This window comes from Gracilinanus agilis, chromosome 1, assembly GCF_016433145.1.
Source record: "Gracilinanus agilis isolate LMUSP501 chromosome 1, AgileGrace, whole genome shotgun sequence".
Lineage (NCBI taxonomy): Eukaryota > Metazoa > Chordata > Mammalia > Didelphimorphia > Didelphidae > Gracilinanus > Gracilinanus agilis.
In genome coordinates, this window is record NC_058130.1 from 399,860,361 (window position 1) to 399,875,695 (window position 15,335).

General features: G+C 36.8%; 1 protein-coding gene across 2 annotated transcripts in view; it reads right to left on the bottom strand.

Moving 5' to 3' along the window:
• The window catches only part of MAPK4 (mitogen-activated protein kinase 4), an 82,231-nt gene that overhangs the window by 22,659 nt on the left and 44,237 nt on the right, over window positions 1-15,335 (bottom strand). For both annotated transcript variants that reach the window (XM_044657819.1, XM_044657821.1), the window contains exon 2: window positions 4,845-4,989. In XM_044657819.1, coding sequence (XP_044513754.1) covers window positions 4,845-4,989 — 145 coding nt within the window. The remainder of the gene's footprint in view (window positions 1-4,844; window positions 4,990-15,335) is intronic.

Sequence of the window (15,335 nt, forward strand, 5' to 3'; positions counted from 1 at the left end):
TTTTTCTTTCTTTCTTTCTTTCTTTCTTTCTTTCTTTCTTTCTTTCTTTCTTTCTTTCTTTCTTTCTTTCTTTCTTTCTTTCCTTCTTCCTCAGAGGAGTGGCAAGGGCTAAGCAATCAGAGTTAAGTAACTTGCCCAGGGATATGCAGGTACTATATATAGATATACAGTTACTATATAGGAGATATTATGGCTTTTTTAGTAACCTTGGCCAAGATGGTAGGTAGTGACAGCATTCCATATCAGCTCATTGGCCCTTACCCCTAAATCTATTATATGTCTCTCTAGAAAAGAACAACTAATGGGCTTAGGTACATTTTAATAGGCAATTGTATTTAGTTGTATCAGGTATCAGAATTATAAGCAAAGAGACAGGAAAAATAACAATCAAAAGGTACTTTGAGGGGGTGGCTAGGTAGCACAATGGATAGAGTGCCAGGCCTGGAGTTGGGAGGTCTTAAGGTCAAATCTTGCCTCAGACTCTTCCTAGCTGCGTGTCTCTGGGCAAGTCACTTAACTCTGATTGCCTAACCCTTGCCACTCCTCTGTCTTAGAATTTATATCAAAATAGAAGGGAAGGGTTTATAAGGAAGAAATAAATAAACAAAGAAAGAAAGAGAGAGAGAGAGAGAGAGAGAGAGAGAGAAGAACAAAATAATGTATTTGGAGAATTGTTTATTTAAATAAAATGAAATGATACTAAGACAGAAGGTAAGGGTTTTAAAAAAAGGTACTTTGAGGTTTATAAAGCATAGAATGTACATTATCTCTTTGGATCCCATTAGGTGGGTAAAGATACTACTATGCCTCAGTGGCAATGCTGTGTGGCAGATAGAGAACTGACCTGGAAACCAGAAATACTTGGGTTCATGACCCACCTCTGACACACACACATAAAAATTGTTTGACCCTAGGCAAGCCACGTAGTCTCTCAGTAGTCTACTGTCAACTCTTTAAGACAATAAGCAGCAGAAGATGTACCAACTGACATTGGAAGAGATTATTTCCTTAAATCAGTAAAACCATCAGTCTAGTTTCTATCCCTAGCCCCATCTTACAGATAAGGACATTGAGTTTCAGAAAGGTTAAATCACTTGTTCCTAGTCACACAACTAGGAAGTATCAGAGGCAGAATTTGATCCCAAGGTTTTCCTGATTCCAGATCTAACATTTCCTCTTTTATACCACACTGCCTGGCACAGCTTCTATAGAGCTGAATATCCAAATATACAAAATAGGCAGTGTCAAACATCTCACCTTCCCTTCTATCTCTCTGTGTCCCAACCATCTACAATATAGTATATTCCTTACTGATGCTGATGTCTTTAACTCCTTAACCAGAATGCAAGTTCCATGAGGGCAGGGGGAGTATCTTATTCAAACTTCCAGCACCTGGCACTTAATAGATATCTACTGAAAAAAAACAAATGTCTAATTACTTGGGCTGGATATATTCTATGGTGGTAAGAGGACACAGTACTTTACTAACTTTTTTTTTCTAACCCTTGTACTTCGGTGTATTGTCTCATAGGTGGAAGATTGGTAAGGGTGGGCAATGGGGGTCAAGTGACTTGCCCAGGGTCACACAGCTGAGGCCGGGTTTGAACCTAGGACCTCCTGTCTCTAGGCCTGACTCTCACTCCACTGAGCTACCCAGCTGCCCCCACTTTACTAACTTTTTGCCACTATCTACAGGACCCTTCTTACCCTCACTCAATGTAAGGGCAGCTATTTTTGACCTAGAATTTTTTGCAGTACGATAGGCAAATGTTCAGTGTCAGGGTTTAGTGACCAATGGGGTCTTACTTTCAGATGCATATATAGAATGTGCTGAGTGTGCTCAGGTACACTCTAATGCCCTTACCCAAACTGGTTTTTGTGTCTTATTTTTATATTTGCGTTTTCAATAAAAGTTTATCTGTTAATTTTAGGAAAATTAAATTTAGTTAATGTTTAATTTGATGAAAAGAAGTAAGGAGTATCTCATAATCAGTTATTAAATGCATATTTAATACATAGAATGTGCCTCAAAGCACTGGCTGTATAAAAACAACAAAAAATTCTTGCATTTTTTTTGTGTGTTTACAGGGACTAAATTTATTTTCAGGCGTCTACTTAAAATTTATTGTGTAAAAGGTTTTATTATGACCCTCTTTGTTCCAAGCATACAGTATATAAGAACCTGGAAAAACTCAAATCAACCCCCAAAAAGCACAAAGTTGATGCTTGAGTTGACATTTATTGAAGCAGAATGGAAAAGTCAAGAATGGAGATATTGATTGATTTCCTATAAGTGTCTATCTGCTTATAGTATGTTCATCCTAGGTTTTTTGTTTTGTTTTTGTTTTTATTTTTTGTTTTAGATATTGATGGAGAACTGCCATGATATTTTGCATTGATGTTTTCCTACAAGTAGTTGAACATAGTTTAGTGAAAAGAATGCTATCAAGTATGCAAATACTGAAATACGATGTTTTTTTTTAACTTACTCTGTAAAGTGAGTCACATTTTTTATTTGTTTTCTGATCTTCAATGATGAAAACAATATTAAGAAGACATTATTGATAATTTTTAACCTTTTTAAAGATAATCTCCCTATGTTCAGCAACATTTTGGTGAGTGCTATTGTTTAGCCTTCTCCTCCAAAATGAATACATTGACTTGGAATGTTCACATCCTATAGGTATGGCAGCAGAAGAAACTTCCATATTCTACATTGCCATCACATTTATTTATTTTATTTATTCATGTAAAAAATAAATTAGTAAAGATTTAATAAAAATAAATTAAATGGAATTAAATGGAAATTAAAAATAAATAGAAATTCTATGAGTGTATACTCCTGTAACATATACTTTTAGTCCCACTGTGGTAGAGGAAAGGGTACTGTTAGGGATGTAACATTTGAGACTTTGGATGGTTCTTGACCATAATCCTTTCTGCCAAGGGTAATTCCCAGATGGTAGGGCCACAGACACACTATAATTTCCCTTTCATCATTTTCAAAGACAAGACAGTCCATAGGGTATATAAATGTGCATATTCCCAGCAACCTGAATCACTAGGCTGCCAACCAGTCTTCTTTGGCATCTTTACTCACTCTTTAAGTCCTACTTTTACCACACAAAGACAAGTATTTGCTACCAGTTCTCTGTTCTATTATATTGGCCTCCTAAATGGCATGTTTACCTCTATTCTCCCCATTTCTTCCTCTTATCAAGCCTCTATACTGCTTCTAGACTTTTCCTTCTTATGCATAGATCTAGTCACATAGATTTTAAGTTTAAAAAAACTTCTTTGACTCCCTATTAATAAAAAGTTCAAACTCTTTTGCCTGGCATTCATGAGTTCCCACAAAGTAGCACCACCTTATGTATCTAGACTTAGCTCTTATGCTTTCCTCCGTGCCCTTTATATATCAGGCAGATTAGAATGCTTTCTTCTCCCAAATATACATTGAGCTTTCTCATCTTCATTTCTTTTCTCTCACCATTTTCTATAACTGAAATGCCTTCTTTCTCCCTCTTTGCCAGATGAATTCATATCCAGCCTTAGTACTCAGCTCAAATTTTTCCTCTTGCATGATGGCTTTCCATCACATTATCTCTCTTCCCTGCCATAGAGAAACAATCTTTCTGTCAGACTTCATATGGTACTGTTACATATATCATATATCTCCTATACACCACATGTTATTTTTATATGTGGTATATAGTCCATATAATATCTGTAGGATATAGTATATATAATCACATATATATCTCCTCTTTGTGAGATTATATAATATAACATAGAATATATATGATATATCCATATTATTTGTATGTATATATAAACATAAATACAATACTATATTACATATATAAATATAACACATAGGATATATGATATAATCCACATATCACATGGAAGCACATCCATATATATACAAGTCTAAATATCTAAAATATATACAATATTATATGTGGTACATTATATATTGCATATAAAATATTATATAATATATAAACAGAAATATGAACATATAAATATACATAAATATATATAAACATAAATAAATAATGCAAATGTACACAAATATTATATATATCTATGTATTACACAATAATACACATATATTTCTTGAGTATCAACCATTGGTCCAGGCCTCTGATTTTTTTTGTTTTTTGTTTTTAAATGTACAATACACATATACAATATATACAATATTGTATACAAGAAAACAATATACAATACACAATTTTTTTGTTTTTTAATATACAATACACATATACAATATATACAATATTGTATACAACAATACAATATATAATACCAATACTGTCTATTAGCTCCAAGGCAGAAGAGTGATAAGGGCTAGGCAATGGGGGTTAAGTGACTTGCCCAGGGTCACACAGCTGGGAAGTGTCTGAGGCCGGATTTGAACCTAGGACCTCCCATCTCTAGGTCTGGCTCTCAATCCACTGAGCTACCCAGCTGCCCCCAACCAGGCCTGTGATTTAGAAAGAACATTGTTTTGAAGGAAGCAGATGTGAGCTTGAACCCCAGCTCTGACTCTTATGAGACATATGACCGTGGCTCACCTTTCTGAACCTCAGTTTCCTCATCCTGAAAAAAAGAGCTGATGATGTTAGGTGTTTTGTAAACCTTAAAGCATGATATAAGTGGGTATTGTTAATTATTATAGATTTATCTCACCCAATCTGACTGTGTTCTAGATAGCCAGACTTCAGTCATAGATAAGTCAAATGAAGGAAGGATAAGCCCCCATTTTCATTTAAATTATCCTATTTTGTAAGGTGAAACATTGTAAGGAAAGGAGCACAGGAAAGGCAGGGGCTTACCAGGAAACAGCATCTTCCCTGTGAGCATTTCAGCCAAGATGCAGCCAGCTGCCCACATGTCAATGGCTTTGGTGTAGTTATTGGGAGAAAGAAGCAAGCGTGGAGATCGATACCATTTTGTGACCAGTCCTTCTGAAAGATAACCCTAGAAGAGAAAAAGACAAAAACATCATGCCAACAGATCAGCAGCACCTCCCGAGATATAGACTTCTTCCCAAGCTTTTAACGATCCAGTCTCACGGAGGAGACCTGAGAGGGAGGCAGGAGGAACCTGACCTTCTTGTCTCTTCCTGGTTACATTGACAAGAAGCTGGACGCATGTCATGGATCGTAGCTCAGATCTGCTATCAGTCAGTGCAGGGTAGAGCCAAATACAAGCTCTTGGCCTGGTACATTGATCACAGAAGTGTTTGACAGAATTGGAGGAGAAGTGATAAAGTCTCCCCATGTAGGGAAAATAATCACAAAGCACATGCTCTTAACTCTTCTCAAACAGAATCATTTAATTTTAACGTATGGCTCTTGGTCTCTTGCCAAAGTTCATATAACTAAAATTTCGATTAGAGAATTCAAAGGTATTAGAAGATTTGATGGAAGGAGTTTGTTTCCCTAAACGATTTTAAAGAAATTTTAGAAGAGGAGGTAGCTTAGTAGCACAGTGGATAGAGTACCAGCTCTAGAGTCATGAGGACCTGGGTTCAAATCTGGTCTTAGATACTTCCTAGCTGTGAATCCCTGGGCAGGTCACTTAACCATTTGCTTAGCCCTTGCCCTTCTGTTTTTGAGTTGTTACTAAGATAGAAAATAAGGGTTATAAAAAAGAAAAAAAGTTATGAAAAAAGAATAGAAACAGCCACAGGGGAAAACATTGGAGAGCTGTCAACCAGACTTGGCAAGGAGGCATAGTAGAATATTGGACATAGATAGAGTATTGGACTTGTAGTCAGGGTTAGTAGAATGGCCCAACTTGGCAGGGAACCAGGTAATGAAACACTGAATTAGTTGGGCACAAAACTGGAGAAGAGACATTAAAAAGGCTGTTCCAGGACACATGGCTTGAAAAAATATCCCTATTAGATGGAGACCCCTGGTTAAATAGAAACTAAAAAAAAAAAGAAGAAAAGATAACACATTAATTCATCATTGACCAACAATGCTTTTATGAACTTGATTATTGGTTTCATAGAATTTAGAGCTAAAATCAGAGACCATCCAGGCCTATTCCATTTTGTAGGGGAGAAAACAGAGGCTCAGACAGAAGAAAGGACTTCACCCTTTCATGAATCTAGGAAGTAGCAAAGTCAGAATTCAATCTCACATTGTCAAATCCCAAATCCAAAGCCTTATCTACTACATCATGAGAATCTCTACTAAATCAGTTACTTAAGAGTGCCCCGAAGGGTGGGACATGGGACACAAACAGTTTTCAATAGGGTTTCGGGAAAGGTCCAATTAAAATGGACAAATGTTTATCAAATATCTACTGTGTGCAAATATTCATTAAGCACCTAATGTGGGCAAGACATAACATGGGCTATTCCCTAGAGAAGGTGGGGTGTGTGTCACTGAGGAGCTAGGGGGCAACCCAGGGATTCCATGGGGAAGTCAGTGAAAGAGGAAGAAGGGTAAATGTGGAGAGATAGAAGCTCCATGAGCAAATGTCACCTTTTTAGATGTCTCCCACTACTCTCTGACGTATATTCTTCCAAAGCCAAACTGCCACGGTAGCTGTTCCCCAAAGAGAAAGTCCTGAACTTTCTCATCTCCATGCCTTAGCTCATACTATTCCTTCCCTACTAGAAATGCCCTCTCTTCCTCCTTCCTCCAATTTTACTTGTTAAAAACCCTACTTACCTTACTTTTCTATCTCTGTAACTGGAACCCACCAAACAGTTACCTGGTCTCTAAGGTCTGAAACTCAAGGCTACTTTTGGATTCTTCACTCTCTCTCCTCTCCTATGTCACCTATTCTGCTTCTGAAATATTGCTCATAGCCATCCTCTCTGCTCCATTCCCCCTGCCACCACCCACCTGAATTAATATAATAATCTCCTAAATGGTCTTTCTATCTCTCCTCACTCTGGTTCCTTCAATCCAGCCTTTATATGTCTGCCAGAAGACTCTTCCTTCTGCATAATAATAAAATAATAATGATAATGAGAGCAAATTATAGCTTCTACATATGGTCTCATAATATAATCAGATACTATATATAACATATACAAATATATATCAGTTATATAAGTGCTAGATCTTACAGTATAACATAATTTAATTGTAATAAATATAAATGTAAAATATAATCATACATAAACATAATGTTATATGATATATACTACATCATGTATAAAATAACATAAAATTAGAGCTAATATTTCTATAGCAACTATTTTATAGAGTTTCTATAGGAATGCTAGTTAGTATTAGGCAGAAAGAAGATAATTTAAACTGTAGCACGTTAAAGTTTGTAAAGACTTTCTGTATATATGATGTCATTTGATAGATCTGACCATGCCTCATTGTGCTGCTCAAAATTTGCTCTTTATCCATTGAGAAAAATTCACATTCATTTAGATGGTATTCAAGGCCTTTTATAATATGGCACTACTATACCTTCAATAATTAATCAATGAATATTAATTAAGCATCTACTATGTATCATAGGGCAGCTAGGTGGTTCAGTGGATAGAATACTGGGACTGGAATTTGGAAGACCTAAGTTCAAATCTGGCCTTAGATGTTTCCTAATTGTGTGACCCTGGGCAGGTCACTTTGTCTATTTGCCTCAGTTTCCTTATCTATGAAATGAGTTGGAGAAGAAAATGGCAAACCACATCAGGATCTTTGCCAAGAAAACCCCAATGGGGTTATGAAGAATTGGGCATGACTAAAAATGACTGAATAACAATAATGTATCATAGCCTTACCTTATTATTACTTCCCTCCATGCATTCTATAATCAAGTTAAATTGGACTCTGTCCTTCAGCCATGTCCCGCAATCTTACTTCTGGGTCTTGGCTCCTGCCTCCAGCCCACCCTACCATCTTCACCTGTTGAGTTTCTCCCCATTATTTAGAGCCCAATTCAATGCCACCTCCCACATGAAGTTTTCCCTAATTCTCTCTAGTGGTAAGAACCTTCCTCTTGAGACTGCACACAGAACTTCATTTGGCAACTCTAAATACTTCTTCCTATTAGGTAATGTAATTATAAAGAGTTTATGGCTGACCCTTTTGCTGGGTTAAGCTCCATGAGAGCAGAAGCTAAGTCTTATCTAAGGGGCTCTGTATAGAGCAAGTACTTAAAAATGTTTGTTGAATGAATATAAAACACATGAATTCTTTAATGTCTAGTTCAAAACCACCTCTCAATTCTTCCTTGATTCCTTAGTTAGAAGTGCTCTCTCCTACCTCTGAACTCCCCAAATACTTGGTAGCATCATTATAGTCCTTATCATTGATACTATGGTATAATTATTTATTTAGATGTATGCGTTCAAGCTCCTTGAGGGCAGGAACAATATCTGAAAATAAAACCTGACATTTAAATGAAATTTACCAAACATTCTCCTGAGATGATTTCATCTGAAGCTCACAGCATCCTCACAAGGTGTGCAGCACAAGAATTATCATTATTGTTATTTTACAGAGGAGGAAACTGGAACCCAAATCGTGAAATGATTTCTGTAGGATCATGAAAGCGATAAAGAGAAGAATGGGTATTTAAATGGCATTCCTCTAACCCCAGATCTTTTTTTGCTAAGCTGTGCTTCCTTTATTACTAATACTACAGAACAGTTTCAATAGAGTGGTAAGGCTGGATTACAAGAGCTTGAAGAAGGAATATATAGAATAGAAATGGAACCAGTGGGCATATTAGTCTATGACAGGATAAATGGGAAGGAAGTAATGAATCTATAGACTTGTCCAAAATTATAGACCATTAGGTAGAAGTGGGGGCATTTCCAAATGATGCTCAGCAATTAACACTCCTTTTTAAAAAATGAAACATTTTATTAGAAACCCCAAATAAACATTAATAAAAACAACTAATATACATTTAAATTAATTAATTTTGAGAAGTTTGGTAGTGAAAGTGAGATTAAACAGAATAAGCTAAAGGAGGGGCATGGAATTCTTTTTTTTTCAAAGGAAGGAAGGTGGATATTTCTATCAGTCTATCTATCTATCTATCTATCTATCTATCTATCTATCTATCTATCTATGTCTGTCTTTGAAGGAAGAGGGGATATAACCAGTGAAGAAGGAAAAAGGAAATATGCTGGAGCGAGAGAAGTAAGGGGGGCCCAAGATAGATGCAGGTCAAAAGCCTAGATTGCCCTTGGAAACATTGAGAGATACGCCTTCCTCTGAAGGGAAAATTGATAGGATAATGGGGAGGAGAGAAGAATCTAAGAACTTGTCCAAAGCTATAGACCCTGGGGTGGGACTTGGAAGCTTCCAAATGAAGTGCAACAATCATTCTTTAAGAAAAATATTTTTAGAAACCCTATGGTTAATATATATCTAAATTCATTAATTTTAATGCACAATCATAACACTATTTTCAGACGCTCCCTCTAAATAGGCACATTGTTGAATTAGACTAGAGGCAGGCTGGTATATCTTATTTGTAGAGCAAGGAGAGTTTTTACTTTGTTTTGATAATGAAATTGTCACACAGCTGGTGTCAGCCTAACAAAGACAATGCTATGAAAATGCTTTAAAAAGCATAAAATACTAGACAAATCCAAGACATTATTAATACTTTGGTCAAAAGGTTTAGTTGAAATCAGTACCTGTGTGCCAGTTTTGATCCAAGAGAACATTTGGTTTCAGATAGTTAGAGATATAACAAATGGTGAGGGAAATGTGTGAGAGAACCATAGAAACACAAATATGCCAATTAATATTGGAGAGCAAATCTGGCCCTTTCTTTTGGATTTTTCCAGATTAAATAAATCTTTAAAATACTAGCTCAGGGGAAGACACCTAAAACTGTTAAGAAGGCTTACAGATGGCTATAGGCAGGGGCTCAGAGATCACCCTCTAGCAACCCATCTGCCTGAGTTTGTAGCATAATGGGTATTTCAGCTTCAGGATTAGAGAAGCATCTTGCTTAAGGATCCAATGCATTCAGATGCTTTTGGGGAAAAGAGTATTCTTTTCCCACCTCCCAACGTGAACAGGGGCCCCCATAGGCCAGCACTGCTCCCAAGCTGGTGGCGCCAGGGGCCTGGCTCTACCATCAAGCATAAACAGGGGATACAAGTTGGGCATTGTCTGAATGTAGGGCATGAGAGGACAGGCAGAGGCAAGCTGGGAGTAGACTGGGTATGGGCACTGTTCTGAGAAGACCACAAAGCCGCTTACCTCAGCAGATGACCCAAACAGCCATAGTGCCTGAAAATGAAGTGAGGAGAAGGGGGTAAGGAGGCTGGGAAGCTCTTTCCCATTATTGTGCCTTTTCATCTGGTCTCCTGTCTTGACGTCACTCCTGGCAGAGGAGCTTTGGGTCTGAGTAGGGAGCCTGGAAAAGTTGGATTTGGTTTCTCTTCTGAAGATCCCATTCATTGAGGTTTCTATGCCTCTCTTATTTGCAAACTTTAGGTAAATTCATGGGGTCTTTTAGTCATCAAGGAACAAAAGTGAGAGGAGTGTGTAAAACATGCCTGGGAAACAACTTAGCAATGGCTCCCTCAGGAAAGATAGGATTGGTTACACAGAATGAATCCAGAGGAAAACTATGGTTAAAGCTATATGATTTTTTTTTTTAGCCATGGAAAAGCAGGATTTTTAGTGTTCAAACTATTTGTACTTAAAAAAGTTAAAATCAGGAAATTATCCTTATCATACTAATATCTCAAGATACCATAGAACACTGTCTATCTTGCCTTTACCTAAGTTCAGCACAAGCTCTTGGGGATATAAAGTGGTATAAAAGACATTCACTGTCTTTAAACTTTATAATCTACTAGGAATTGATAAAACAAAGATGCAACCATAATAAATTATAGAATCAAGAATAAACTCCTAGGATGCACTTAAGATGCCTCAAAAATATTGTGAACCTTTCTTTCCAACCTCATCTACTTTTCTTTATTATTCACAGTGTCTGGCACAAAGTAGGTACTTATTAGATACTTACTATTTTGTAGTTATCTCAGCTGAACTAAGAGAAAAAGAAATGCTTGTATAGAAAACAGCTAGTGCTGATCCTAGAGTTAGGAACACCTGAATTCATATATGAACTCAGACACTTAAAAGCTATATGATTTTTGATGGAAGGAGTAGCCTCTTACTACAGAATTCAGAATACTTTAGGAGAATCCTCTTTGGAATAAATGGACTTGTTTGATCCTTCCTTCCTTCCTTCCTTCCTTCCTTCCTTCCTTCCTTCCTTCCCTTCCTTTCCCTTCCCTTCCTTCACAACTCTGAATCTCAGTTTCTTCAACTGTAAAATTAAAGAATTGGAAGATAACTTGCAAGTTCCCTATCTGCTATAAATCTATGTGCCTATGATCCTTTAGTTCCTTGGATGTATAACTTCAAGTTGCCCCTTTGAGATATAATGCTCCTCTTCTCAAGGTTTCCTTTAAACTTGATGTGATCTATAAATACACGTTGGAGCTAGGAGATGGTATGCACAGTATTATCTGATCCATGTTCACTACCTGTTTCTCTACCAGGGCCTTTGACTATGTTTCAGGGGAAGAGCTACTGAATATTTTACACTCAAGGCTGGAAGAGTTCTTAAATCAATCAGTTGCCTAGAATCCAGCTTATTCTTTTCCTCTGCTGGGATTTAGCTATACAACATTGAGCAAAGCAGTTGGTTTTTGCTGCATATTAGTTCTTTTTTCAGGAAGAAGTGGAAAGAACAGCAAACTCAGTGTTTGGATGGTGACCCTAGGTGGGATTCTGTGCAAGCCACTTCCTTTTCCTGGGGCTCAATTTTCCAACCTGTAAAATGGGAATACGACCCTATATGGCCTCTAAGAACCCTACTGTCTCTAATGCCTCTCAGGGTAGAATTTTAAACTGTGCCAATAAAGGCAGCAGGAGGAAAGAAAACAAATAAACAAAGCAAATAGAACAACAAACCACCATGCTTTCTTATTTCTGACTCAAAGGACGCAGAATTAAACTCATTTCCATGAAGATATACAAGAGGGAAGCTGACATAAGAACATGATTTTCCCAGTCTTCCTTTTTATTTTTCTGTTAGTCACTCCCTACACATTCTTATTTATGTTGCTTAAATAAACATAGACTATAAAAAAGTAAATACAGTGAAATCAGTTTGTCACAGAGTTTTTATAAACTCCCCAGGTTGAAAAAGTTCTGAATGGCCAGAAAAGTCTTGTCCACTCTCTCTACCTTCCCCTTGCTTCTAGAAGGAAGAAAACTGTCAAGAAAGAGACTTTTATTGTTAAGCTTGGTCATTGATTGAATTGGGGGAAAGCACTCTGTAATAGCCACACACAATCAATGTTTGAGAAGATGAAGAAAGGGAAGGAGCAGCATCCAAATGTCCCTTCAGAGATAGAACAATGGTAGGCATCCTAAAGAAGCATGATATATGGGGACAAAAGCATAGACTTTGCATCTAGCTGTTTAAAGAAATATTTAATGGAGGGAAGGGTAGATATAAAATACTACTACTGTAGAAGTATAACAGGTTTCTGAATTTGCACTGTTTTTTAGCATTTATTCTTTCTAGATCTTTCCACCTATTGGTGTATTTATTTTGCATATACTTTATGCATATGTGGTTTCTCTTGATAGAATTTGAGCTTCTCATAGGCAGGAATTGTTTTTTTTTTATCTTTGTACTTCTAGAGCCTAGTGCAGAACCTGGTACACAGTAGTTATTTAATAAATGATGATTGAAAGAATGTTTGGTTAAGATGGTGATATAAAAGACTCCTACGTACTGTAAGAAATGATGAGAAGTTAATGTCTTTTTTGGAAGTATTTTATTGTCTCAACTACATGAAATAACAATTTTCAACATACATTTTCTGAAATTATCTCTCTTTGGACTTTATAATTCTATTAACCCAGCCTAAGATGGCATTATCTCTTTTAGCTAACACATCACACTGTTATCTCATTGAATCTGGAAACTACTAAAATCTCTAAGTCTTCTTTTACATTTAGCTGCTCTCTAATCATTTCTCTCTTATCCTGTACTTAACACAATTTTGCTTTTACAAAATCAAGTCCAGAATTGTTGTCATTCTTATTGCATCCCAGCTTTTGGCTCATTGTTTCACATTGTCAAGATCTCTTTGGAACCCAATTTTCTCAGCTAGTCTACCTGCTACTCATCCTATTTGATTGTGTAGTGCCTGGTACGTAACAGGTGCTTAAGAAATATTTGCTGATTGACTGCTAAACATATAATCTATCCTGTTTTATGAATAATTAATAAAGATGCTAAATAAAACAGAACTCTGACAGTCTACTAGAAATCTTTCTCCAGGTATCTGTCTTCTTTTCTCCTGTGTCCAGGCGAATTCAGAAATGTTCTTTTTAATTAGGAAGGGGGAAACGATGCTTATGATTGGGATACATGTTTGCATTATCAATATATAAGAGAAAAATGACAAGGTATAATCATAAACCCAAACCCATTAATTGAGGATTTTTCTTCCAAAATTAAAAAGCTTAATAGTTTTACAGTTCATTTTTCCATCCAAATCTCACAATTAGGCTGCTTTCAGACTATGGATGGAGAGTGCCTACCCTTTGAGAATTCATCTCTCTTCTATTACCCACAGGGAGTGTGGAATTGCATCCAGTGGTGCTGAGAGTCATAAATAGGATAATTCATTCTGTTGTGCTTTTTTAGGAGTAAATTAACTCTTTGAAACCACTAGGCCAACATTTCCCTACCACTGATTCTTGGTCTCAACCACAGAATTTTACTACCAAGTGGTTCTTACTTCTGAAAAGTCTGGACTTGAAAACCTAACTCCTCTCTGTGTCCTGATGGTTCCTTTTACTCGCAGTTCCCTTCCTTGGCTCTTAGTCCTCCCACCTGAGCTACTAAGGGAACTAAAAAAGAAAACAAGAACAAAACTTTCCACAGTAGAAATGTAGCTATTTAATCAATCTGAATGGTAGTTGAGTCAGAAAACATTGCCACTTTATTTTCCTTGGAAGAAAACTTAAGAACCTCTTTTAAATCAGCATCTTTCTTGACCTTTCCTGGAGCTTCAGAGAGTCCTGACCACCCTTTCCTTCTGGATATTCTATTCTTGCCTTTTAATACACCATTCTCGCCCAGTTTTCATCTTAGATCTCTACCTTGGTCTTTGTCAAAAGGCTAGTTGCCTTTTGATTTTTTGGCCATCTAAGGATTTGACCTTGAGTCTTCTCTTCTTTCTCTGTTCCTTTGGTAATTTCATTTACTCCCACTTTATCATTTCTATGCAAATGACTTCCAAATCTCTATTTCTATCCCTAGAATTCAGACTTCAATTTCCAATTGTCCATTAGATATGTCCATTGGGATATCCCATTGCTACTTCAAATTCAACATGCCCCAAACTAATTTCATTGCCTTTCTCCTCCAACCTGGTCTTTTTCATTACTTCAATATGTCTGTCAACAACAGTTATCCAAGGCACCATCTTTGACTTTCTCCTCTCTCTTGTCCAATATGTCCAACTAAGTGTTCCTAAAGTCTCTACTGGCTCTACTGTCAGATTAACCTTTCTAATGAATAAGTCTAATCATGTCTTGTCGCTATGTCTGACTTGTGCCTCCAATTGGGGTTTTCTTGGCAAAGATATACTGCAATGGTTGGCTATTTCCTTTTCCAGCTCATTTGACAGGTAAGGAAACTGAGGCAAAGAAGGTTAAGGGACCTGTCCAGGGTCACACAGTTAGTAAACAGTCTGAGAATGGATATGAACTCTAGAAGACAAGTTTTTCTGACTCCAGCGATGGCATTCTGTCCATGGTACCACATAACAATATTCTTCAAAACCTTTTATAGCTGTCCTTGTCTACCAAGCAAGTTTGAAAATCTTGAAATCCAAAGCCCTCCACAATACTCTTAATACATTTACTTGTGTATGTGTTTTATTTTTGCTACAAGAATAGTGATAGTGATAATAGCTTTACAATGATCTCACTTGATCCTTAAAACAATAATTCTGTGAAATAAGTGCTATTATTACTATCCCTTCCTCCCATTTTAAAACTGAAGAAACCAAGGTTAAGTGACTTGCATAGTGTCCCACAGCTAGTAAGTGTCTGAGGCTACCTTGGGGCTCAGGTTTTCCTGACTTCAAGTTTAGCATGCTATGTACCATATCACCTAGCTGCCAAGCTTTTATTTGAATATACATTATAGCTAACATTTACACAGCACTTAAAGGTTTAATTTACATTTGATCCTCACTATAATCCTGCAAGGTAGGTGCTATAGTTATTCCTTCTTTACAGACAAAGAAATTTAGTGACTTGACCAGGGTC